Here is a 23312-nt window from a genome sequence, read left to right as displayed (position 1 = left end):
AGTATTGCTGTGCCAAAAAATTTTGTAGTAAAATAAATTATGTTCAGTAAAAATAAGTTTAACTCACCGATCTTTTCATCTTAATAAAAAATTGGCATTTCAAACAAAAATAATCCCAAATTATTTATCGTATTAACGTACTAGACAGATGATCAATGAGAAATTAATAAAGCAATTGACATATAAAGTGTCCTATGCATAAGTGATTGATTCGTGGCAAACAAATTACTTAAAGCCATTTATATCCCTATTCCACAATGCTATTTTTTTTTGCTATCAATTGTTTTCTAAAAGCAGTTTGCGCTGTGGCTGGATCCCTTGAGATCCTTGTAGTATGCACATTAAAAATTGAGATGTCAAGAATATACAATTATCAATAAGTTATGGATTGGGAAAATTTTCCAATTCCGTAATAAAAATTACAGCATCAATACCGTGATAAATATAAATATTATAAATTATATATAAAACTAGTAAATGTAAAGTAAAACTTATAAATTTATACAAAATAATTAATTATTTAAAAAATTAACATTGTTTATACATAATCTTAATGAAAAATATTTTATTCATTTACAAAAAAAATTATCTTTAACAAACAAAGGAAAAAATACTCATTAATTAAACCAAAAAATTATACTGAAAAAAGTGGAATAAGTTTTATTAAATTGTTTTAACCATAAATTCTATACTTATTCTGGGACATTTGTATTTTTTTCCCATTTCTTATAATAATATCTATTTATTACACAAGTTAATTAAGTGCAAGTATTTATCTTGATGTGGATCAAGTAAAGACAAAGAAAAAAAATATTCTTATATTACTAGACACATCTATGATATATATAAAAAAAAAAGATCTAATTTTGAGTGTTATGCATAATTAATGTAGTTTCAAACTTTTTACTTGTACTTAAAAACTATTTAAGGTTGTTGTCAAGAAAGTGTAGGTAAAATAACCGCATCTTACAACAACTATGAAGGATATTAAAATAAAATTTTTTAAAATCCGATTTTAAGGATAAATTTCACCCTTAATAGAAAAACATCACATGTGTTATATAAATACAAAACTAGCATTATTCGACTTAAATTAAAAAAAAAAATCAATAAACATATAAGTTAATAAACATTGTAATGAGTTTTTATTTTTACAATTGTGAACTTTTTTTGGTGCAGCAACTCTTATATTAATTTATTTATTTTACCTTTTATTCATAAGTTTTAAGCGTAATTTACAAAATTTATGTTTAATTTTACAGTTAATGTTGATTTACAAGTTTTATGTTAAATTTATAAATCTTATATTCCATTTACATAATTTATGTTTAATTGTGGTATTGATGCCGTAACATTAATCACGGCATCATAGAACGACTCGTTATAATTGATAAAAATTTATGAGGTTAGATGTAATGTGTTGTACACTCAAATGTAATCATATGCTACTCATCAATCGTCATAGTTGTGAGTTGTGAATCCTACTTGTGAATAAGACGTGGTGATGCGTCACATTTACATACTAGCATGGTGTCATAAGATGAGTATCTTGTGCAGCAACCCATGCGACATTTAGACAACTTCTAACATAATAGTTGCTAAGTAAACCTATTATACTTCTCAAGCTAGTCAAATAAGATGATAGCAGAGAGGTTAGAGAGAAAAAAAAAAGCAGTATGGTCACAAGAGAGTATTTTACAAAAGTGCTTGCGTAGCTTGGAGTGTGGTGTGGTGTTTATGGTGTGGTGTTATTGAGCAAAACAATGGGTGGCTTTGCTATTTATAGAGTTGCTCCCTAAGTCTAGATGGTTCATGCAACTTGCCTAAAAAATCTAGTTATTTATAAGCTGTATGAGACAACTATTTATAATGTGTCCGCTGGTTAAGCGCACCACAGTTCGCTAGTTGTATGAGACAATCCATTACTAAGAGCAACCTCCTGCTGAGTACATCCCGCTGTGGAGAGACTTTTATTGTGCATACACGTGCGCTAATTTTGCCTCCGATTACAAAAAATTTGAGCGGTCCATGACAATTTGCTATTTTGCCCAGTCAACTTTTAATGATATGTAAAGGAATGCTTTAATGGGGAGATAGTACTCACCTTTATGATAGTGTGTGTGTGTGTGACTAATAAAGTTGTCGCGTAAAATGACAGCTTTATGACAAAATTTAACCTGCAGCGTTTATGAAGATTTCCATTTACATTACAAAAATTGAGTCTCTCTTTTCACGGTAAAAGCTGGAAAATTCCCATTTCACTGCCAACGAAGCTGGGCTTAAGAGAAAAATTGTTACATTATTTCATCCCAGTTACATGGCAACAACATAATTGCCACTTGCCAGGCAGAACACAGAGAGCATGAAGGAGAGAAATGTGCTTTTGGGAAAACAAGAGAAAAAGGTTTCGTTGCCAATCTTCGGAAGCAAGTTCCTTGCTTTTCAACACACATAATATGCAGCTTCTGACAGACAAAAGTATTAAGAACTAGTACAGATGTTTATCATAATTAATTCAATTACAACCATTTCTACAAGTTAACAACAACAAGAAAATAAATAAATAAAGATTCAACAAATTCAAGGCCAATTTATGGTTATGTCGATAGGTCTTTTCATACTAATACCTCAGCTTAAACTACCTTCGTTATTTAGAATGAGCGAACATAAATAGTATGGATACAGCAAGAAGAATCACATTGAAAAATGATGTAGATGCTTCTATTCCTCGATGAATTGCCACTTCCTACTTAGATGATGTCTTCAAAGATTCATCCTATGTGAACAAGAAAATAATCAAAAGAAACGGCTTAGAATTGATTCATCAGAAAAATAAACATCCTATGTGAAAAAGAAAATAATCAAAAGAAACGGCTTAGAATTGATTCATTGGAGAAATAAACACCTCAAGCCCACCCCAAATCACCAAATAAGAAATTTATCAAAAACTGTTTCACTCATGCAAAGAACTTTAAGTTTAAAGTGATTAAGCTGCCAAGTGCCAACCTTAGTACAAACATAAATGTAATGGACATCGGGAATTTTTCCAAGCAATTCTTCCACCGACCTACCATCATTTTCCAATGGAACTGGATTTGTCAACTCCCATATTGGATGCCCGGATTTCTCTTCCACCACAAGTTTCTCTGCAAATGACAAACAACCAGATTAATATTTCCTCTTTATTCCTTAGCTATTACTCAGTAAGGAACATGAATGAAACAAAATACAAACGGGCAATTAAACAGGGACGCAACTGTCAGGTTACAGCAATGATCCTAGCATTGGTTAGCTTGAGAAAATTTTAGTAATTTGAAATTGGGGTTTAACGAACCAACCTATCACATGGAGCTTTATATTCCACGAGCAGGAATCTCTCAACATCCCCAGACGGTATATGGGAGCTCCATATGTAACCTGAAGCAATTGGTGAAGCTTAGTCAGCAGCATACAAGCAAAACTAACAAAATCACCAACTGCTCAATAAGTTGTCAATAGAAGAAGGGAAATGTGGAAAATGAAAATGTATGGAAAAGTCATGAGGTATGTTACCAGAATATAAACTCCCTTATCCTTGAGGACCCTATAGTTTGTCATCAACTGCTTCAATATATGGTGAACAGATCAAGAAAAACAAGATAAACACAAATATGTTTGAAATGATTGTATATTGTCGTTTATTAGTTCTAATACCTCCAAACTTCCTTGAGCATTTGAGTAGCATTTTGTCGTGAATTACTTCCACACTGCACATACAATATTCAGTATAAGCAACTTGTCATAGAAAACATAGATGAAATACAACGTACAGAAACTCACCAATAGAGAGTCTAGAGTTCCTGAAACACAACAGGAAACATCAGCAAGTTGTTTCAAAGTGTAGCCATTTCAACTATGTTTGACTAAAATGCTGAAATTAAATTATAAAAAAAGAAAATGTTTCACCTTTATCAACAACAGAATCAAAGGAACCTGTTTGGAATTCGTCCATTTGGCGAACATCCATTTTAATATCTAATAAATCGTTGAGGAAACTACCGCAACAACATGAAAGTCTTATTACAGCATATTTTTCAAAAACTTATATACTGTCTTCTTGAAAAGAAAACAAAACCCAACAACTATGAGTTATATATAAGCTCCAATTACTAACACTCAGGTATGCTATACTTGTCATGCTTCTGCTTAATTTTGAAAGTGTCGTAGCTAAAATATAACAGAATGCATCACACTCACTTGTACTTGACAATTAGTAATTTTATTGCGCAATAGCTATGGATTTAAAACCACCGCACCTTAATACCAAACATATACTTAATAGCTACTTTTCTAGTTAAAAGCTGCCTTCTAGAGAAGCACTTGATAACAAATGTGATCTTAGGTGCTTTCACAGAAAGCACTTTTATTCTGGAGCATTTATTACAAAATTCAATCTCAAGCCATATTTTGATAGCAATTTTCCAGTTTTTTTTTCTTTTTTCTTTTTAAAATGCTTTCTAAAGAAGCAATCGATAATAAGTGTGCTTCTCAGTGATTTCCCCAGAAAGCATCTCTATTCTAAAAGCTTTTTTTTTAAACAAAAATGTTCATCGCATGTCCATAAAAATATAAGGATACATTTCAATTGCGGACGATTAGAGTACTTCTTCATCATAGCTTCAATTACCACTGATGATATATCAACGTTCACCACATCCTCATATCCATCATCCACCATGCCTTCGCTAAACGCTGTAACCACATTTTCATAAACAAAAATTTTAACTCAACTTAAAAGATCTTACGTGGCATTACATGATTGAAAATGAAAGATCCAGTATTATGATTCAGAAATGTGAGATCGAGGGACGGCGTTGCTGGTGATACATTAGATACGCGCGAGTTAAGGGAAGAGAGAGATAGGGACGTACCTGAGTTGCCGCAACCGACAATAAGGATGCGCTGGTGATGGGAGGGGACGTAGAGCTTGATGAGAGGAGCTAAGGAGGGGTACTTTTGGTACCAATCGAACGGTCCAGATTCGTGAGCGTAACGATTGTCCCAGTACCATGGCTCACCGTACGCTTGTGTCGTAGTTCCCATCGTCATTTCTGTCTCCTGTCTCGCGATCTCTCTTCAGCTTGGGTTTGGTTGTCTTTAATTTAACTCGACATAACATGGAGGGTGAGTGAGTTACATCGTGGCAGTTGGATGGCGCTGCATGGCATTAAAGTCATTTCCTAAGAGCTTGCTCATTATTTGTGTAATGAGAGGGGCATTAAAGTCATTTCCTAAGAGCTTGCTCATTATTTGTGTACTGAGAGGGGCATTAAAGTCATTTTATGAGGGTACCTGAGATTGAGAATGATTTTGGTACTTAATCGTTGGATAAGTTGACGGCCTGAAAAGGCTAGCTATCGTTAGCTATCGTTCGTTTTCAATCGGATAGCCACGTCTACAGAAATCTAATATAATATTGCACGCACAAGAAAAACCAATTATTTACAATTATGGATCGGCAAATGCATTTCTCCAAATATTTATGGAATATTAGAGTAAATATCTCGCTCTCGATCTACAAAATTTGCATATATGTATAAAGTATAAGATAACCTATAGCCTAAAATAACGAAGAAGCTAACAGGATGGTTGTCCTAGTCCTTCTCCCCTGTTTACATGTAAAAAAACAAAAAAAACTTCTAAAAGCATCACTTGATCATAGAACTGATTCAAATTTCACATAAGATTAGTGATCAAGTTCAAATCCGAGCAAGAAAAAGAAGTATTATCAACATCGTAATTGCCAATAAAAACCTTAATGACATGTTTAGTTTTAAGGAATGATAGGAAAAGAGAGAACAGTGAAGGAGAAAAGAGAAATAGAAATAAGGGAAGAAAAGATGATTTCATGTCAAGCCAAAAAATGTAATTGAGATTGACCCTCTTTTTCCCTCATTTTCTCTCCACCTCTCTTCTTCCATTCTTCTCTTCTCCTCCTCTTTCTTCCGACCAAACATACACTAAATGGATTACATGTAAACTGATAATGAAGAATCCAAAGAGTATTTTAAAGGTTTCCAAAGTTAAAAGTTGTCGGCTGAAATGAACTCTTCTGAAAACAACTAAGGTAAACCAACCAACAAGAATGTTACAACTGAAGAAAGGGAAAGTTTGGGGGAATTGGGCCACGAGAACAATAACTTTGGATTCAATACATATGGAATGCTAAATCTATCTCTTCTTTTTTCCACTTTTCCCGGATTTGGAGGGACCAGCATTTGAAGACGTGGATGCAAGCTCTTGCTTCTTAGTCCTATTAGGATGTCTTGGTACCAATTCTGCAACATGAAGCATCAGCTGTTTCCCTGCCAAATAATCACATTGAAAATCATCCACGTGAAGAAATAAGACACATTCATTCAGGCTAGAGAAAACCAAAGCATCAGCTATTTTCCCAAAGTACAACACGGCAAAAAGTACAAACATGATACAAATTAAGTCACATCCATTCAGTCTAAAATAAGCCAGCAAGCCAGTCCAACCTATGGCAATCACCAATCCATCTTCATTTTTTTTTTCTCTTAATGGATGAAGTCATTAGGAAGAGTGCTGTGAAAATGTTCAGTTATGGCCACTTTTTGGGTAATTTGGATTCAAAGAAATTGAAGGACTTTTGAAGATCCAGAAGAAGATATCATCTTTTAGTGGAAAAAGTGTGATTATTAGCTTCTCTTTGGGCTCCGTCACTAAGGAATTTCAAGATTCTTCTTTCTTCTTCTTCATCTAAACTGGGAAGGGGTGTTGGCTTAATTCTTATATGATCTAAAAGACTAAGGAATTTCAAGATTCTTCTTTCTTCTTCTTCATCTAAACTGGGAAGGGGTGTTGGCTTAATTCTTTGTTCTTTGTTATGTTTTGTTGTAAAGCTTTCATAGTCTTTTAGATCATATACTTATATTGTCATGATTAGCTCTCAACTCTGTAGATCTTTTAGAGATCTTTTGGGGAATTCTTTCTTTGTGGACTCATTGTTCACATTTTGTAATTATTGTTCTTATTAATATTATTTTCTTTATTTCTTATTAAATAGTCATTGGCAGTTGTTACTTAAGAGGTCCCTACAAAATGCTCAAACAAAAGACATGGATGGAGCTTGGTATGTCAAACTCATAAAGGAACCACCCCATATCAACGGCTCATTCTCCTTGCAACTAACTCTGCCATTTGTGATATCATCCACATCTAGACTTGCGATTGATGAGGTGTTAGAAGGAAAGAAGGGGGCCAGAGAGCAATAATGATCATATTAATTGTCCTAATAGACATCAAGCAGAAAATTGGCTTCTGAATTACTGATCTTAGCAATATGTGCTCTAAAAAGTGAAATATACAACACAAATGGAAAAGCATCGGTATCTCAATTTAAAGTTTTTTAAGAAGTTTATGAGGGTACTCAGTAAGCCCAAGTGCTTTTTTTTGATTTGTTAAAACTGTGAAAAGAAGGACAGATTACAGAGATGCCAGGGACAGATTAATAAAAGGAAAGAAATCAGAACTAGTAACTAACAGCAGCAGCACATTAGCAGACCAATTAAATTAATTTTTGGCTCACGGTGCTTGTAAGTACATGATATAAGGTGGATAAACACCTACAATAAAGCTTTAAGGAAATAACAGATGCAATTGCCAAAAGATCCATACACAACAACCAGACGGTAACATAAGAAAGCAAACAGATGCACACAAGCTGACAGACATCACTGCTTGGATGTTTTATATAGATCACCAGTGCCAGAAAAGAGGGAAAGAAACCAGGCTACTAGCAATATATTAATGAATCCATTTCAACTAAATGTCATGCATAGAACAAAACCAACCATGGAGATTTTCTCTCAATAGAGGCAAAGCAGTTAAAGACACAGAATCAGGATGCACACTCCTAGCAAAACAAAGATTATGATCGATTTCCAATGCAAGGAACACAAAAGGTGCCCAACTGGAACTAAAACTAAATCGATCTCCTGTCTACAAACTCCAGTCATTAAATATGTTAACATACAGACACCCATGGTCCAACAAGCAATCCAGGGAGCTAAGGTGGAAAGTTCCACATAGAATTCAGTTCAAAAGGCTATCAAACAAGCCAATATTTTCCCGCAAAACGAAACCATCTCGAAAAGGCCACTAAAGTTGCTTGCCTAGAAGCCCAGTTGAGCTCAATTTGGTATGATCATACGGTAGAAATATGGTCAACACATTCATGGATGGTGGAATTTGACTTACATGGATGACACCTCTTCAGAAACCTCCAAATGTTTATCATAACAATCACGGTCAACTGCTCTCATCATCACGTCATTAGCCCTTTACTAAGCCAGCTCCTATTACTAAACACCAACACAACCTTCACAACTACTTACAGCAATTAACCAAAAACCAGCTTACCATCTTCGACAGTACCTTAACTACTCTCATGTAACAATTTTTCACATTATGCAAAACTATATTCAAAGAACAAAATAAGCAAAGACAAAATTACAGCAGCAAATTATTGAACCACAATACGAGCAATAGAAGCAGCCGAAACAACAACTAGATGAGGCTATACTTACTCGAAGAAATGGCTGGATTGACAAAAGTCCCGTCTTCCCTTTTCAGCATCACCCTCACTCTACCTCTTTGCATAAAATCCCGTGGATAGGCCTTATCAATCTGCAATAACAAAAACCCATCACCGGACTCACAACATACACAATAAATAAATAAATGAAAATAAAGAAAACGGACACTAGTTAATGAACCTCAATGGCGTGAGGGATTTTCAAATACTGACAACAATCAGCAATTTCGATACAAGTGGGGTTTTCACATGCTTTGCTGGCGCTTATACGCCTTCCTTCAGCAATAGTTTTCTTTGAATTTATGTAAACGGGATACAATATTACCCACTTCTTTATACGAGCTGTTTGCGCATCCATCTCTCCTATCCAAATCTACAAAAATTAAGAAATTGAATCGAAAATCCAATTTCATTGCAATTTTGCATTTCATCGATAAAAGAACTTGGAATTGACAAACGACAATTGCCGTAACATAACAGATCAAAGCAGATCATTGAGTGAACTGACCTGATATAAACCCTTGATCCTTTGCTGTTCTTCAGTAGGAACGAAACAGGCGTTAATTTATGTTGTACTTTTATATTTTGTCAAAAAAAATTAAACACTCATCTAAAAACGATAAAAATTGAACTTGTTTATATTATTACACACTGAGAGTGTTTCCATTTTATTTAATTATTTTAGGATTCATACGACAGCGTTTTAGTTAATTGAGGCCCGCTGGCTGATTAGAAAATTTACGTTTTGGGCTTGAAATTGAATTAGATTTAAGGCTCGAATATGACGTGTTTATTTCATTTTGCTTTTTAAGGTGGTATTGTCATAATCTTAAAATATTTATCAGCCCCGGATGCTTTAGAAATTAATGGAATAAATTATGGTGAGTATGTAATTATAAAATTTTTGTAACATTGATTAATAATAATAAATTTCATTTCTTTCATAAAAATTATATATGTGGAAACTCATCCAACAACAGTGTTTTGAGATAACCCTTTTTATTGTCATAGCTTTTTCCATTGAAAAATGGTTTCTCTATTTTATTAGCAAATGTATTGTAGCCTTTTCTAAAAAAAATTCATGAATATTGATCAAATAAATTCAATTTCTACATGCGTTTAAAATAATTACCTGACCTTTTTGTGACTATCATAGTTTGTTGTTACGTGTTAATTCAACAAGGGCAGAACATTCTCATGAATCAGAATGCCTATACCATAAATTACTTGTCTTTGTTGAATAAAATGTTGAGAATTAAACTTAAAACTCACAAATTACTTGCTTGTTAAGATACTAATCTATAATCATAATACAAAATTTTTTGACACGACGATTCAAAAGCCATAGTTAATCATTCATCGTGTACTATATGTTGAAAAAATAGCATAACATGCTATTTTGATAGCACATTTTGAGTGGGTCCTACTTAACGAAAGTGGAAAATATTATGATATTTGGATTCTACTCCGTTCATATTTCAAAAGTATAATTTTATTTTCTCAAAATGGTGCTTGGGTGAATGAGAAATTGTCTCTCAAAGTTCACCCTTGAAGTTGGAAATTTGAAAGGAAATGAAGCTTATCCTATATGGAAAAAAAAAGCCTGGGAATTAGTGTTTAAATTTAAACACTTAACAATGCATGAGTAAGAATTATAAGGATAGAGGCTCTCTGCACACACGTGTCCGCAGGGGGGGTGCAAATCCAAGACCGATTTGGTTGAACTCGTGTGCGCCCGCGCGTCCTGCGTACACGAATGTCAACCCAAAATCATCCATGTAAGCTAGGCATGTTTTTAATTTTTTGTGTAACAGTTTCACACGTTTTTTTAAATTCAAACAATTACAATTATTTCTTGCTGTTATGTAATTCAATTTTTGAATTGAATTGTTTAAATTCAATGGCTGTTACAGCAAATTAATAACATAAATTGAATTCAGAAATTCAATACAGAGCTACTGTTACATCCTCACATGGCTATAAAAAGGCACTTCCTCTTCGGAAATCAACACCAACACCACTTATTATTTTTCTTCCTTCCTTCTTCGTTTATTTTTCTGATCGAGTTCACTGTTGTGGTTCGCCGGAATTTGCTTCACTTGGAAGTTTGTACCCGTTGTATCCTGGGAAGCAGATACCAGCAGACCTTAAGCACTCAGCAGGAGGTGGTAAATCTGTTTTAAGGAAACTGTCTTGTGCAGGCCTCGGTTCCCATTTCATTTCTCTGTTTCCGTTTCATCTCTCTTCTGTTGCTTTCTGTTATTTCTTTCGATATTTCCAGTTGTTGTTTTCGTTCTTTACCTACTGTAATTGAATTGTTTAAATTCAATGGCTATTACAGCAAATTAATAACATAAATTGAATTCAGAAATTCAATACAGAGCTACTGTTACATCCTCACATGGCTATAAAAAGGCACTTCCTCTTCGGAAATCAGCACCAACAACACTTATTATTTTTCTTCCTTCCTTCTTCGTTTATTTTTCTGATCGAGTTCGCTGTTATGGTTCACCGAAATTTGCTTCACCTGGAAGTTCGTACCCGTTGTATCCTGGGAAACAGATACCAGCAGACCTTAAGCACTCAGCAGGAGGTGGTAAATCTGTTTTAAGGAAACTGTCTTGTGCAGGCCTCGGTTCCCATTTCATTTCTCTGTTTCTGTTTCATCTCTCTTCTGTTGCTTTCTGTTATTTCTTTCGATATTTCCAGTTGCTGTTTTCGTTCTTTACTTACTGTAATTTGTTGTGGTTAACACTATACAAATTGCACATATCTTATAACTAATTCGAATAACTAAATTTGATTTCTGAAAAATACAAATGTTCTGAGAATTTCACTTTGTAATATGCTTGTGATTGAGATACCAAAACTTATAATGTACAAATTTAGATAAACTTATTAGTTTTTAAACATATGCGTAGGTGATTAGCAACTTTGTTCCCTGAATAAAATAAATATTTACTGAATGCTTTACTTATGTAGTGTTTGTTTGTTTTTTTTTAATATCTGAATATAAATGGCATCTTGTTTGTTTTTACAATAAAAAAAATCTTAAACTTGGTTGTTTGACATTTATGTCCTTGTCAATTAAAACAAAAAAAAAGGATTACATTTTATAATTTAGGAAATAAGTTATTTTACAGAGATATTTTTGGAATATAATATTTATTTTGTCATTTAGATATTTTTCTATTCAGATAAAAGTCACAAAAGTTTACTTTTTCTATTCAAATGTAAATGTCTGCAAATCAGACATAAGTTCCAAAAAACAAACAAGTAAATTTTAAAAAAGATCTGAAATTAATAAAATTTTAGACTTTAGACATTTAACAAACAATCTCTTAATATGCTTTTAAAATTAGAAAAATGCAAACACACCACAAAAAGTGCAATGTCAATAATGTGGTTGGGTGATCTATGTAACAATTTCAGGGCATTGCATACGAACTGATCCAAGGGTACTGGGCCTCATCAATGAATTTCCAGCCCAATAGCCCCTCATGTTAATTCATTCAATCAGCCCAAAGATACAAACGATGCCGTTTGGTGTTCCTTCCACTCTACTCCGAGATGCGTCATCATAGACGTACATTCAACTTCCAGCTTAATTAGCTCAGCTCAAAATTCTCAAACATTCCGAAATTGCATAATAAAAAAATGAGGGGAATCTGAATCTGCACAATCAAACAATGGAAGACGAAGAAGAAAATCATCATCATCATCATTTTAAACAACAGCAGCAGTTACATTTCTGCTTCGAGTGTCTTCACCGTCGCATAAAATCTGATTTCTCCGATCAATTAATTTTCTCTTATGGCATATCCAATTCTCCTCTTCCATTTGCCTCTTCCGCGGTTGTTCAGGTTTCGTTTACTCTTTCTGTATATGAATTGAACTTTGATTTGTTTATTCTGTTTTGCAGTTTTGATTGACATCGTGTGATTTCTGCAGATGAACAATTCTAGTAGCGAGAACTTGTTGGCTTCTCAGTTCATTTTGGTTTATTGTCGTAGTCTTGAAAACGATTGCCTCACCAAATACGTGTAAGAGTAGTACATGTACTACTTACCTGTGCAAACTTATTAGTGGAATATGAACTAAACTGACATGGCAACATGGCATGATATGATTAGAGGAGTGAAAGTAAGAAAAAGTTAAAGTGAAATGTTAATAGATGAGAGCAGAAAAACTGGTAGTGACGTTTTAATAATTTTGTTTCCAATTCTATAATCATATCATGTAACGTCAGTTTGTATGAATGATTGAGCTCAGACCTCAGATCGAGTTAGTTGGATATTCGTTAACTGCACATTATATTGAGAAAACTAATATGGCAATGTTAATTAGTATTCATCGTACAGATGTCGGTTATCAGCATGCAGAAATGATATATGATTGTTGAAATTTTATCTTTGGGTTGGCAGTGATGAGTATGTTGTGGACAATAATGGAGGAAGTGATAGTCAAGTCGAGGAAAATGATATTGTTGGAAGTATTAGTGAACAAGCTACTTCAACGGATTCTTTACGGGATGAATCTCGGTGTTTGGCGAATGGTGGTGGAGAGAAGTCCGAAGACAGGATAGAATATGGAACTTGGATCTGTAATCATTCTGGGAGGTTCTCTTGCTCAAGAATAATGACTGCATTGTTCCCAATTGCTTTTATTGGCATTTGTTCTTACTCTATCTTCGAAGAGCTTGCTTCTAATTTCTTGTCTGGGTGTCTTGAAGACCGTGTATTGGGTTCACTCAATTTTCTAATTGAAGGGAAAGCTTCCGGGCAAGAGAGTAAAAATTTTCTACGTCTAATTGGGGTACCTTCCTTTGATGAGAGTAGTGTCCCTGGTTGCCTGAGGCATCCAAACATTGCTCCTGTTCTTGGGTTGCTTAAAACATCTGGTTTAATTACTTCAGTTATTCCTAAAACTCCATATACCTTGGAAAACATTCTTCAATTCAGCCCCAATGCATTAAAGTCTGAGTGGCATGTAAGGTTTCTAATGTATCAGCTACTCTCTGCCATAGCTTACTTGCATAGTCTAGGCATTGCCCATAGGAGTGTATGCCCATCCAATGTATTGTTGACTGATTCATGCTGGTCTTGGCTGTACATCTGTGATAAGCCTTTAGTAGGATTCAATTCAATAGCTGACTGGTGCACTATCCCTACCTCCCCAATGATAGGCTGCTGCATAGAGGGTTGCTCTTCTCAAGGACTTTATGCTGATTTGAAGCTTTCCCAATCTATGGACTGGCATTCTCAGTTTAATAGATGGTGGCGAGGAGAGCTGAGTAATTTCGAGTATCTACTCTTCTTGAATAAGTTAGCTGGAAGAAGGTGGGGTGACTACACATTTCATATGGTAATGCCATGGGTAATAGATTTTAGTACAAAACCTGATGAGAATTTTGATTCAGGATCGAGGGATTTGAGCAAGAGCAAATGGCGGCTGGCAAAAGGAGATGAGCAGTTGGACTTCACCTATTCATCATCTGAAATTCCACATCATGTGTCTGATGAATGTCTCTCTGAACTGGCTGTTTGCAGTTATAAAGCTAGGAGGCTACCTCTGAGTGTTTTGCGCACAGCCGTGCGTTCCGTTTATGAACCTAATGAGTATCCTTCTACCATGCAAAGACTTTACCAGTGGACCCCTGATGAGTGCATTCCAGAATTTTACTGTGATCCCCAAATTTTTTATTCTCAACACTCTGGTATGACTGACTTGGCTGTACCTCCATGGGCTGGTAGTCCTGAGGAATTTATAAAATTGCATCGGGATGCTTTGGAAAGTGATCGCGTCTCGAGTAGAATTCATCATTGGATTGATATCACTTTTGGGTACAAAATGTCGGGGCAGGCGGCCATTGATGCGAAGAATGTTATGCTGCCTTCGTCAGAGCCGACAAAGCCAAAGTCGGTTGGACGTCTCCAACTTTTTACTCAACCGCATCCTGTACGACAAACAGCTACCTGGGAAAAAGGGTCAAGGAAGTGTAAATTTGTTAGGTCCCAGAACAACAACGAAGTGGATAATGTGAGTTCTCTCCTCCCAGAAGCTGCCTATTTACAGGAACTAGAAGAAGCATTAGCTTTTTCTGATCATGCTAGACATTTGAGTCCCCGGTATTATAACCATCAAGAAAGCTTTGGTATGCACATATCTCCAACAAAAGAATTTTCAAGTGAGAGTTTTGTAGGAACTATTTCCAATCCATTTGAAAATGGTAGTCGTCATGTGCTGTCTGATATTGATTTGGAATATCTTCTGGAGCATTTAGAAGTGGAGGACGAAGGTTCCATGGAATATCAGGAGTTACTACTCTGGAGGCAGAAATCATCTTATTCAAAGACCTTCTCTAAAGATTGTTCAAAGGATATATTTTCTATTGGTTGTCTCTTGGCAGAACTTCATTTGCGCAGGCCTCTTTTTGATTCGATCTCATTGGCCGTATACTTGGAAAATGGTGACTTACCTGGAGTGATGGAGGAACTTCCTTCTCACACAAGAATACTTGTTGAAGCATGCATCACAAAGGACTGGACAAGGTCTCTCTATGTCTCTCTTTTATTTTTTATTTTATTTTTTCATGAGATTAGATTCTTTGCAATTATGCTTCAATTTACTATTGCATTATGCCTTTATTTTTTCCATCTGGTATGCATGATTTGTTTAATTATATTTTAGAACTTTAATTTATTTCCTTTAAACAAATTAATCAGGCGGCCATCAGCCAAAAGTCTTCTAGAATCGCCATATTTTCCTTCAACAGTCAAGTCATCGTACCTTTTTGTTGCCCCACTTCAGCTTATTGCAAGACATGGATCTCGCCTTCAATATGCTGCAAATTTTGCTAAACTAGGAGCTCTGAAAGCTATGGGATCTTTTGCTGCTGAAAGGTGTGCCCCTTACTGTTTACCACTTGTAGCAACTCCTTTATCAGATGCCGAAGCCGAATGCGCTTACGTGCTACTAAAAGAATTCATAAAATGTTTGTCACCAAAAGCTGTGAGGACAATGATTTTGCCTGCTATCCAGAAGATTTTACAGGCTAGTTATGAACTGTATTCTTTCACGTCTCTTGTTGCTATGGGACGTTTATTTTGAATTCCTACTCATCAAGTCACCATATTTCAGACAACAGGTTATTCACATTTGAAGGTTTCTCTTCTTCAAGATTCATTTGTGCGAGAGATATGGAACAGGATTGGTAAGCAAGCATATCTGGAAATGGTACATCCACTGGTCATATCAAATTTGTATGCTGCTCCTCATAAGAGTTCAGCTTCTGCTGCTTCCGTGCTACTCATTGGCTCTAGTGAAGAGCTTGGTGTACCGATAACCGTTCATCAGGTTAAACTATTTTCTAGGTTCTTGGTTTCATACGTTAACAGACGGCCATTAGATTATGCAGTTTATTCTGTACTTCTGCATATGCATACATCTGGAATTTTTCTTCTGTTTATGATACACTGACCTTTGATTCTCAATGCAGACAATCCTCCCTCTAATTCAATGCTTTGGGAGAGGAATCTGTCCCGATGGAATAGATGTGCTGGTTAGAATTGGTATTTCCAGTTCATTGGGTTTTATGGGACTGATGTCCTTTGTGAAAATTTCATGTTCATCTTCTAAGGTACTATGGTTCTTTGACTTTGCAGGTGGTCTTTTAGGGGAGACGTTTATTGTCAGACAGATGCTGCCATTACTAAAACATGTTGCTCGTTCCAGCATTGATGTGTCAAATACGAATAAACCTGAGCCAGTGCAGAGCTGGAGTGCATTATCTCTTATTGATTGTCTAATGACATTAGATGGTCTAGTTGCATTCTTACCTAGGGAGGTGGTTGTAAAGGAGCTCATAGAAGTATGACTTTAGATTATATTCCATTTTATTTCACTTTGTGACAAACTTGGATATGTTAAATAGTTAATAGTCTCTCTCCTTTGATTCTACAGGATCGAAGCTGCCTGCATGTTATGGTTCTCATGCACACAAATTTGGAAATTACAGTTCTTCAGGTTTTTCAAATTTCTATGTTCATTTATTTGCAAAGCACTTAGTCTGCTTCGGTTTTGAAATTTTTGTAGCATTTTTCTTCTTTTTTCTGTTATAACATGGAGTTTTCTCTTCTCGTTTAAATGCTACTGCAAAAGGATTAACCGCTTATGTCCTAAACCCCTTTTTCTTTTTGGTGGAATAATGCTTCATATGAGGAAGAAATAAAAGGCATTTTACATCATATGATTGGTGTGAACTGTTTTACTAACTCAGACTTAATGCAAGTTGAGTTAATACTTCTTTATGAGGCATCAAACACTTGCGCTCTGCGTGAGGCTACATGAAACATACACCTGCTACTCAGCTTGCGCATGTACTGTAATATGCCTTGATCTCTGTGAATTCCTCTGTGTGTGTATAAATTGGAAAACCTTTAATTTATTAAAATCTTTTTGTAAAATTTGATTCAGTTGATTATCCACATTTTATGTTACATGATGTTCAATAAGTTATTGTCTTAATCATCATTTTCTGCCTTTTCACATACCAGCAAAGCAGTTCTAGAGTTCCACTAATCTAATACGCCTCCATATCTAGGTTGCTGCTTCGACTCTCATGGCAATTTGTCAGCGGATTGGACCGGACTTGACAGCATTGCATGTTCTTCCACACCTTAAAGAACTGTTTGACGAGCTTGCTTTCTCACAGGAATGTAGTGATGAATCTGGTTCTCTTGGCGGAAGCTTGAAGGTTCCCAAACCAAAAGTTGATGGGGAGTCTCAAATCGAAAGCCGAATGGATCTTGTGTGGGTGCTAGCCAAAGTTCATGATATTTGCTTAGAAGCCCAATTTAGCAAAGCTTTAATTTATTCCACATGAATTCTTGACTGGAAGTCATCAGTAATTCTTGCAAGCCTTTAGTTTATGTTTATTTTGTTTGGATGTTTGTAGGTTGCTTCTTTATCCTTCTTTTGCATCTCTTCTTGGGATAGAGAAACTTCGTCAGTGTTGTGCTACCTGGTTACTTCTTGAGCAGTTTCTTCTACGATATCATAATTGGAAGGTATGTGGGCTTCGTCTTACAGGAGTATTATGGGTTCTTTGCATTGGATACTTAAGCGCTGTGTACTGGCATGTGTGGACATTTTTGTGTCTCATATTTTTTAGTCTATTATGATTCAGTGGGAATATACTGGAGAATCATCTCGCATTAGTGAAGAGAACATCAGTGCTAAAAGACCGCTTCTGAATAAAGGCTCAACCTCTCAGTGCAATCCTGCCAAACTGTTGCTTAATGGGGTTGGGTGGTCGATTCCACAATCACAAGGAAGTAGAAGTTCCAAAAACTTGATCCCTCAAAGACGGGTTTATGATTATCATAAGAGTTCGGTTGAAAGACAAGAAGCAACTTCTAACCTAATGAAGTGTGAGCCCTGGTTTTGGTTCCCTACTCCAGCTGCAATTTGGGATGGGCCGGACTTTCTTGGACGGGTAGGGGGTCTGAAAGATGAATCTCCATGGAAGATAAAAGCATCTATTTTATCCTCAATACGTGCACATCATGGAGCATTAAGATCTGTGGCAGTTGGTCAAGATGAGTGTACGGTTTTCACTGCTGGCATCGGTCCAGGATTCAAAGGAACTGTACAGAAGTGGGAACTGACAAGAATAAATTGCGTATCTGGCTATTATGGCCATGAAGAGGTTGGTTTTTCCCTATTGTTAGGAAATTTGAACTCTCTGTACAAGTCTTTAGTGATTGCACATGCATAAGAGATTAATTGCTTTCTGGAAAAATAGTTTCGAATATGCCTTTTGTTTTTTGTGAAGGTTGTAAACGACATTTGCGTCCTATCATCTAGTGGAAGGATAGCATCTTGTGATGGAACTTTACATGTTTGGAATAGCCAAACAGGGAAACTTTTATCAATATTTGCCGAACAATCCATGGATTCTTTGCATGGTGGAAGTCCTTCATCTTCTATTTCAAAAATTAATAATGACCAGGTCGGTATGCTGAACTCTAACGCCTTATCTAGTGGAATATTGTCGACTGCATTCGATGGAAACTTGTACACTTGTCTGCATCATATAGAATGTGTTGAGAGGCTTGTTGTTGGCATTGGAAATGGTTCTCTCAGGTTTGTGCTACTGTGATAGAAATAACTCAAATAAGGAATGTCTTAATAGTGAATCTCATTTGGCCTTTTCTTTTTTCTTCATGTGAAAAGGTTCATCGATATTAACCAGGGTCAAAAGCTTCATTTGTGGAGGGGTGAACCTACTGAATTGGGTTTCCCGTCTCTTGTCTCTGCCATATGCTCATGTGGGTCAGAAAAAATGCAAGCAGGTGGAGCTGTTGCCTCGCCATCGTGGATTGCAGCTGGATTAAGTTCTGGCCAATGTAGGCTATTTGATGTGAGGAGTGGAAATGTTATTGCTTCTTGGAGGGCTCATGATGGATATGTGACAAAGGTATGCATAATTTCAAAGAGATAAAATATGTTTTATTTTCTGAATTGGAGTTTCATTTTCCTTTTATGTTTCTAGTTGGCTGCACCAGAGGACCATTTGCTTGTTTCCAGTTCCCTTGACAAGACTTTGCGAATTTGGGACTTGAGAAGGTAATGCAGAAAGTTTTCTTGAAGATTTGTGTTCTTCTGTTATGTACCATTCCATCTTATTCCTTCAATTGGTTTATTTTCCTGACAGGAATTGGCCGTCACAACCAACTGTTTTCAAAGGTCACACAAATGGGATATCTGGCTTCTCTGTCTGGGGGCAGGATGTGATTTCTATCTCCAACAACAAGATTGGACTTTCTTCTTTATCCAAATCTGCCGATGAAGTAAGTATTCAAAATTATGCTTCTTCCATGCTTGTTTTGCTAATTAACCTGCATCACGAAAGCCATGAATGTTGTTTCGAATATGGGGGCACGGCTGGTAGGAAATCTTTTATTTTTCTACAAATTGTGTCTATTATTAAACACAAAATTTGCATCTAAGGTAAATGTACAAACATTGATGCACGATCTAATCTCTCTATATTTGCAATGTTGCTACTTAATTTTTCTTTTTAAACAATTTTTTCCTCAGCAACTGTGTAAATACTGTATTGCAGGATGGGCAGCATCGGCTTGTACCTCAAAAGTTATATATGGCGGATAATGGGGCGAAAAACTTGTCGGTATTGTCAAGCATAAGTATTCTACCCTTCTCGCGATTGTTTCTAGTTGGAACAGAAGATGGTTATCTAAGACTATGTTGTTAGAAATGCCTTGGTTGTGCAAATACTTCAAAAAAAGAGGGGCAAAGATACTTTTGTTTTTTGGGTTCCAAAGGTTTAATTTTGTTCAATTTAACTTGTATGTAAGCTCAAGGGGCTTTTCATTGTTCATGTATATGGTTCTTGTATATGCTGAAACTTGTGCAGTCAGTGCCGCGTTTTGTACATTATAGCAGCTTAAATTCCTCTAGAAAATTATGAGGGAGAGAATTTCTGTCTTTGTTTCTTCATTTTCTTGTAACATCTTGGTGCTTACTCCGGAAGTGCTGTATTACTTTTTCTCAATAACATATTTCAATAAAAATTAATAATGACGAACGACGAAGTTCTCTGATTCACGAAATTTAAGAAAGGCAAATATTCTACTTTAATTGTGAATTTCTGAATAATGTAAACAATACTAAATTTTTTTTTTTGTTGCCAAATTAACCCCTCTACGTGAGGCATGTCTGCGCAAGGAGTAATCTTGTAGAAGAGGAAAACAATTTTTTTTTAACTCCGTGACATGGCAGAATGTGGTTGGTGGTGAAGCTGACCCGTCTTGTAATATACACAGAGAGATGCGCTTTCCTGTTTTACACAAAGGAAAGTAGAAAAAAAGAAAAAAAGAGGAAAAGAGAAACAGCACCGGAAAAACGAAGCTGAATTGGGTCCATTAAAAGCTTTCTCTGCAATGGCTGGTGAAGTTTCAGCTCTAAGTCAACTCGTCGACTCCGTCGAATCCATGAAAGTCGATGAAAAATCAAAGCAGCAGAACGCTGCTGCTGCTGCTGCTGATGATGCTAGCGACAATAGCAGCGTGCAAATCACGTGCTTTTCTGACATCGTCAATGACGTCACCCTTCATTTCCAGATCATCCGTCTTCGCAATCAGGTACTCACTTAGCCAGAAAATAATTATTTTTAAATAACAATTAATTAATCAATTTCAGTTCTTAGCAGATATATGCGTGGATTGGTTGTGACTCTGCCAAATTAGGACGCGTGTACGCAGCTGCAACTACACGGCCAGTAATTTTCCGCTTTAGAGTTTATCAAATATAGTAGTAAATTTTAGCAATAGTAATTGGGTGGTGTTGTAATTGATGTACAGCACAATACCGTGAGTGTTACTTCAATAATTGGAGGGGTTTCTGATAATACAGGCTCCGGCATTGCTCGAAGAATAGGTAAATTATATACTATGGAATTAAACTGTATTAAACTACATGTTCTTTTAGCTCTGTTTGAACCACAAGTTCTTTTAGCTATATATATGTCTGCTTTTTGTTAAAATATTGTAACTTGTCAAGCATTGCTTTAAAGGTAAGAATTTACTCAACACTTTGTGCAAAGGTTTTCATAATACATTGTTATCCTTTTTATTTTCTGGGGGTGTGTGCGTGTGCATGGAGTCCTTATCTTAAAACAGATGTTCACATCTTTGTAAAATGCTGAGGAGCTAGAAAACAGAAAAACATGCATGGGAGTCTGTGTTTTTTGTCTTTTAGCTCTGCCCACAGGTTAGACAGATGCAGAAGCTGTTATGCGCATGCGCGTGTGTATATGTATATATATGAAAAATTTTCCAGTCCGGATTTTAATCCGCAACGAGTTAACAACAGTATGAACATACTTATACAATGTTGTAAAAGTATGTTCACACTGTGACAATTTGTCCTGGTCCTTAATAAAGTCCAAGATCCTAGATATATGTGTGTATATGTATATTTACGTATGTATGTATGTATATTATCTTGTTGATATGAGCTGATTAGATGTTCATGGCAGTGTTGAAGACTGGTCTCAATGTAATTTTGGCTTGCAATATCCCAAAGGATAGTCTGATGCTTGAGGTTTGGTTTCATTATATCTAAATTTATTTTTCGGTTTTCAACTGGAACAACTGTTTGGTTTTTGGCTGTTTTTCAGTTGCATTTTCTTTTGTTTTTGCTTGTATGATTCTTTTTATTTTTTTTGTTTATTGGGTTTTAGGCAAATGCAGAGAAGAAGTTGGTGGAGAAGCTAATTGGTTTGGGCTATACAAGGCCAAAAGCTTCATAGCTTAGATGGATTGTGATTTCTACTGGTTGATGTGGTGTTGTGATTCATGCTGCAGTTTGACACATGGAATTGATCAAGGGTTTCCATTCCAAATGTTACTGATAGATTGATACTAAAGACTTTCCCCCTCAAGAAGTTGATATATTGTGGTTTAATGATTGAATCTTCTGTAGCTCTAGCTGTTGCCTTTTTTTAGAAGCTGTCTTGTGATGTAATTTCCTCCTCTCATCAGAATGATGAGAATTTTAAGTTTCACTTGTGCGTTTTCATTGCATTTGTTCCCTTCATTTTTATGAGAACTGAGCATGGTGCAATTTTCTGTTTATGATTGATATGAGTTTCAAATGACTTGTGCAATTAATTAGAACGCCTCTTCTCTCTCTCTCTCTCTCTCTCTCTCTCGGAGATGAGGGTGGAAAGCTGAAATTTGGATCAGTGACACTAGATGATTAGAATGGCCCAAATTTAAGTCTAAACCTGATCTTTCACCATACCAAACTTTTTCATGATCAATCCGCTATATGCATGCCATGGATTCCTGTTTTGGGCTCAAAACGTCACTGTAAATTGTTGTTTGATTCTGGTGGAGTGTCCTTTTATCGGCTGTTTGAGATGGAATATTGTGCAGGGGAAAGGAACACGGTCTGTTTACAAGCCTCATAATAGTAACTTATTTCATTTAGAAATAATATGAAGTTGTTCACATCAGGAAGAATAGATTATTCAAGGATCAAGAGGCAATCCTCTTAAGTAAAAAGTACAGTTTTATGTTTAAAAGAATCTATTGAGTTTGGGATATACAATGCTTTCTTTTGTTGCTTTTAGATAACTACAGAGCTGATTGGGTACCTGTATTTTTAACTTTAAGTTGATCTCTTACCTCATGCTGCCATCAGCAGTGTCTTTGATGTCCAAGATAGTATGTTCCTCTCTGTAGATAACTACAGAGCTGATTGTGGAGAATTGTTGCCATCAGCTGTGTCTTTGATGTCCAAGATAGTATGTTCCTCTCTTTCTTTCTCCCTCTCCCTTCATGTGTGTGCGTGTGTTTGTGTATCTCATCTCTTACCTCATGTTATTCTTGCTGGGAATATATACTGGTACTAATATTTCTCCTGCCGGGAATTTAAAGATCCATATCAGATGCACGTCCCATGTATTATATAATGAAACTACTTTTATTTTCATTATTTTTAAAGAATGGAGTGGAGAAATATGAATCAGGGGAGTTTAAAGCTGGAGGCTACAAAGAATGGTATGTTTTCTTTCCCTTGAACCATTTCATTGCCTATCAAGTCTCTTCCCAAAAATCCTCTGATTGTGGTTGCCTCTCTAAGTGTGCAACAGCTACATTTGATTTTGGGCTTAGCCTATTCA

General features: G+C 35.8%; 4 protein-coding genes across 8 annotated transcripts; 2 read left to right on the top strand and 2 right to left on the bottom strand.

Moving 5' to 3' along the window:
• Nucleotides 1-2479: 2479 nt before the first annotated feature.
• LOC18031242 (methyltransferase-like protein 13) lies at nucleotides 2480-5125 on the bottom strand. Of its 2 annotated transcripts, none has more exons than XM_006419208.2 (9): nucleotides 4911-5125; nucleotides 4618-4731; nucleotides 3946-4014; nucleotides 3820-3839; nucleotides 3694-3746; nucleotides 3553-3583; nucleotides 3339-3417; nucleotides 3007-3146; nucleotides 2480-2776 (listed from the first exon to the last, which is right to left on the bottom strand). In XM_006419208.2, exons 1-9 carry the CDS (start codon nucleotides 5086-5088, stop codon nucleotides 2747-2749), a joined length of 714 nt encoding a protein of 237 aa, XP_006419271.1. In that variant the 5' UTR covers nucleotides 5089-5125; the 3' UTR covers nucleotides 2480-2746. The 2 variants fall into 2 exon arrangements, with proteins under 2 accessions (XP_006419271.1, XP_006419270.1); XM_006419207.2 differs by having other exon boundaries at nucleotides 3072-3146.
• Nucleotides 5126-5995: 870 nt separating this feature from the next.
• On the bottom strand, nucleotides 5996-9220 carry LOC18031379 (signal recognition particle 19 kDa protein). The gene is made up of 4 exons (XM_006419206.2): nucleotides 9108-9220; nucleotides 8781-8972; nucleotides 8592-8691; nucleotides 5996-6344 (listed from the first exon to the last, which is right to left on the bottom strand). Exons 2-4 carry the CDS (start codon nucleotides 8955-8957, stop codon nucleotides 6211-6213), a joined length of 411 nt encoding a protein of 136 aa, XP_006419269.1. The 5' UTR covers nucleotides 8958-8972; nucleotides 9108-9220; the 3' UTR covers nucleotides 5996-6210.
• Nucleotides 9221-12190: 2970 nt separating this feature from the next.
• Nucleotides 12191-20122, top strand: LOC18031729 (protein GFS12). Of its 4 annotated transcripts, XM_006419204.2 has the most exons (16): nucleotides 12192-12462; nucleotides 12551-12642; nucleotides 13024-15150; nucleotides 15325-15652; nucleotides 15740-15955; nucleotides 16098-16170; nucleotides 16264-16469; nucleotides 16562-16624; nucleotides 17202-17410; nucleotides 17556-17667; nucleotides 17787-18308; nucleotides 18435-18745; nucleotides 18836-19079; nucleotides 19155-19228; nucleotides 19317-19452; nucleotides 19728-20122. In XM_006419204.2, the coding sequence occupies exons 1-16, from the start codon at nucleotides 12289-12291 to the stop codon at nucleotides 19875-19877; spliced, it is 5037 nt and encodes a 1678-aa protein (XP_006419267.1). In that variant the 5' UTR covers nucleotides 12192-12288; the 3' UTR covers nucleotides 19878-20122. The 4 variants fall into 4 exon arrangements, with proteins under 4 accessions (XP_024034602.1, XP_024034606.1, XP_006419267.1 ...); XM_024178829.1 differs by lacking the exon at nucleotides 12551-12642 and having other exon boundaries at nucleotides 12331-12462; XM_024178834.1 differs by lacking the exons at nucleotides 19155-19228; nucleotides 19317-19452; nucleotides 19728-20122 and having other exon boundaries at nucleotides 12191-12462; nucleotides 18435-18611; nucleotides 18836-18941.
• Nucleotides 20123-20469: 347 nt separating this feature from the next.
• LOC18031669 (proteasome assembly chaperone 4) lies at nucleotides 20470-22265 on the top strand. The gene is made up of 5 exons (XM_006419203.2): nucleotides 20470-20766; nucleotides 20835-20903; nucleotides 20986-21061; nucleotides 21663-21727; nucleotides 21867-22265. Exons 1-5 carry the CDS (start codon nucleotides 20566-20568, stop codon nucleotides 21933-21935), a joined length of 480 nt encoding a protein of 159 aa, XP_006419266.2. The 5' UTR covers nucleotides 20470-20565; the 3' UTR covers nucleotides 21936-22265.
• The last annotated feature ends 1047 nt before the right edge of the window (nucleotides 22266-23312 follow it).

This window comes from Citrus clementina, unplaced genomic scaffold, assembly GCF_000493195.1.
Source record: "Citrus clementina cultivar Clemenules unplaced genomic scaffold, Citrus_clementina_v1.0 scaffold_9, whole genome shotgun sequence".
NCBI classification, from domain to species: Eukaryota; Viridiplantae; Streptophyta; class Magnoliopsida; order Sapindales; family Rutaceae; genus Citrus; species Citrus x clementina.
Note: the sequence above shows the minus strand (reverse complement) of the source record. Positions and strands in the feature narration are given on the sequence as shown.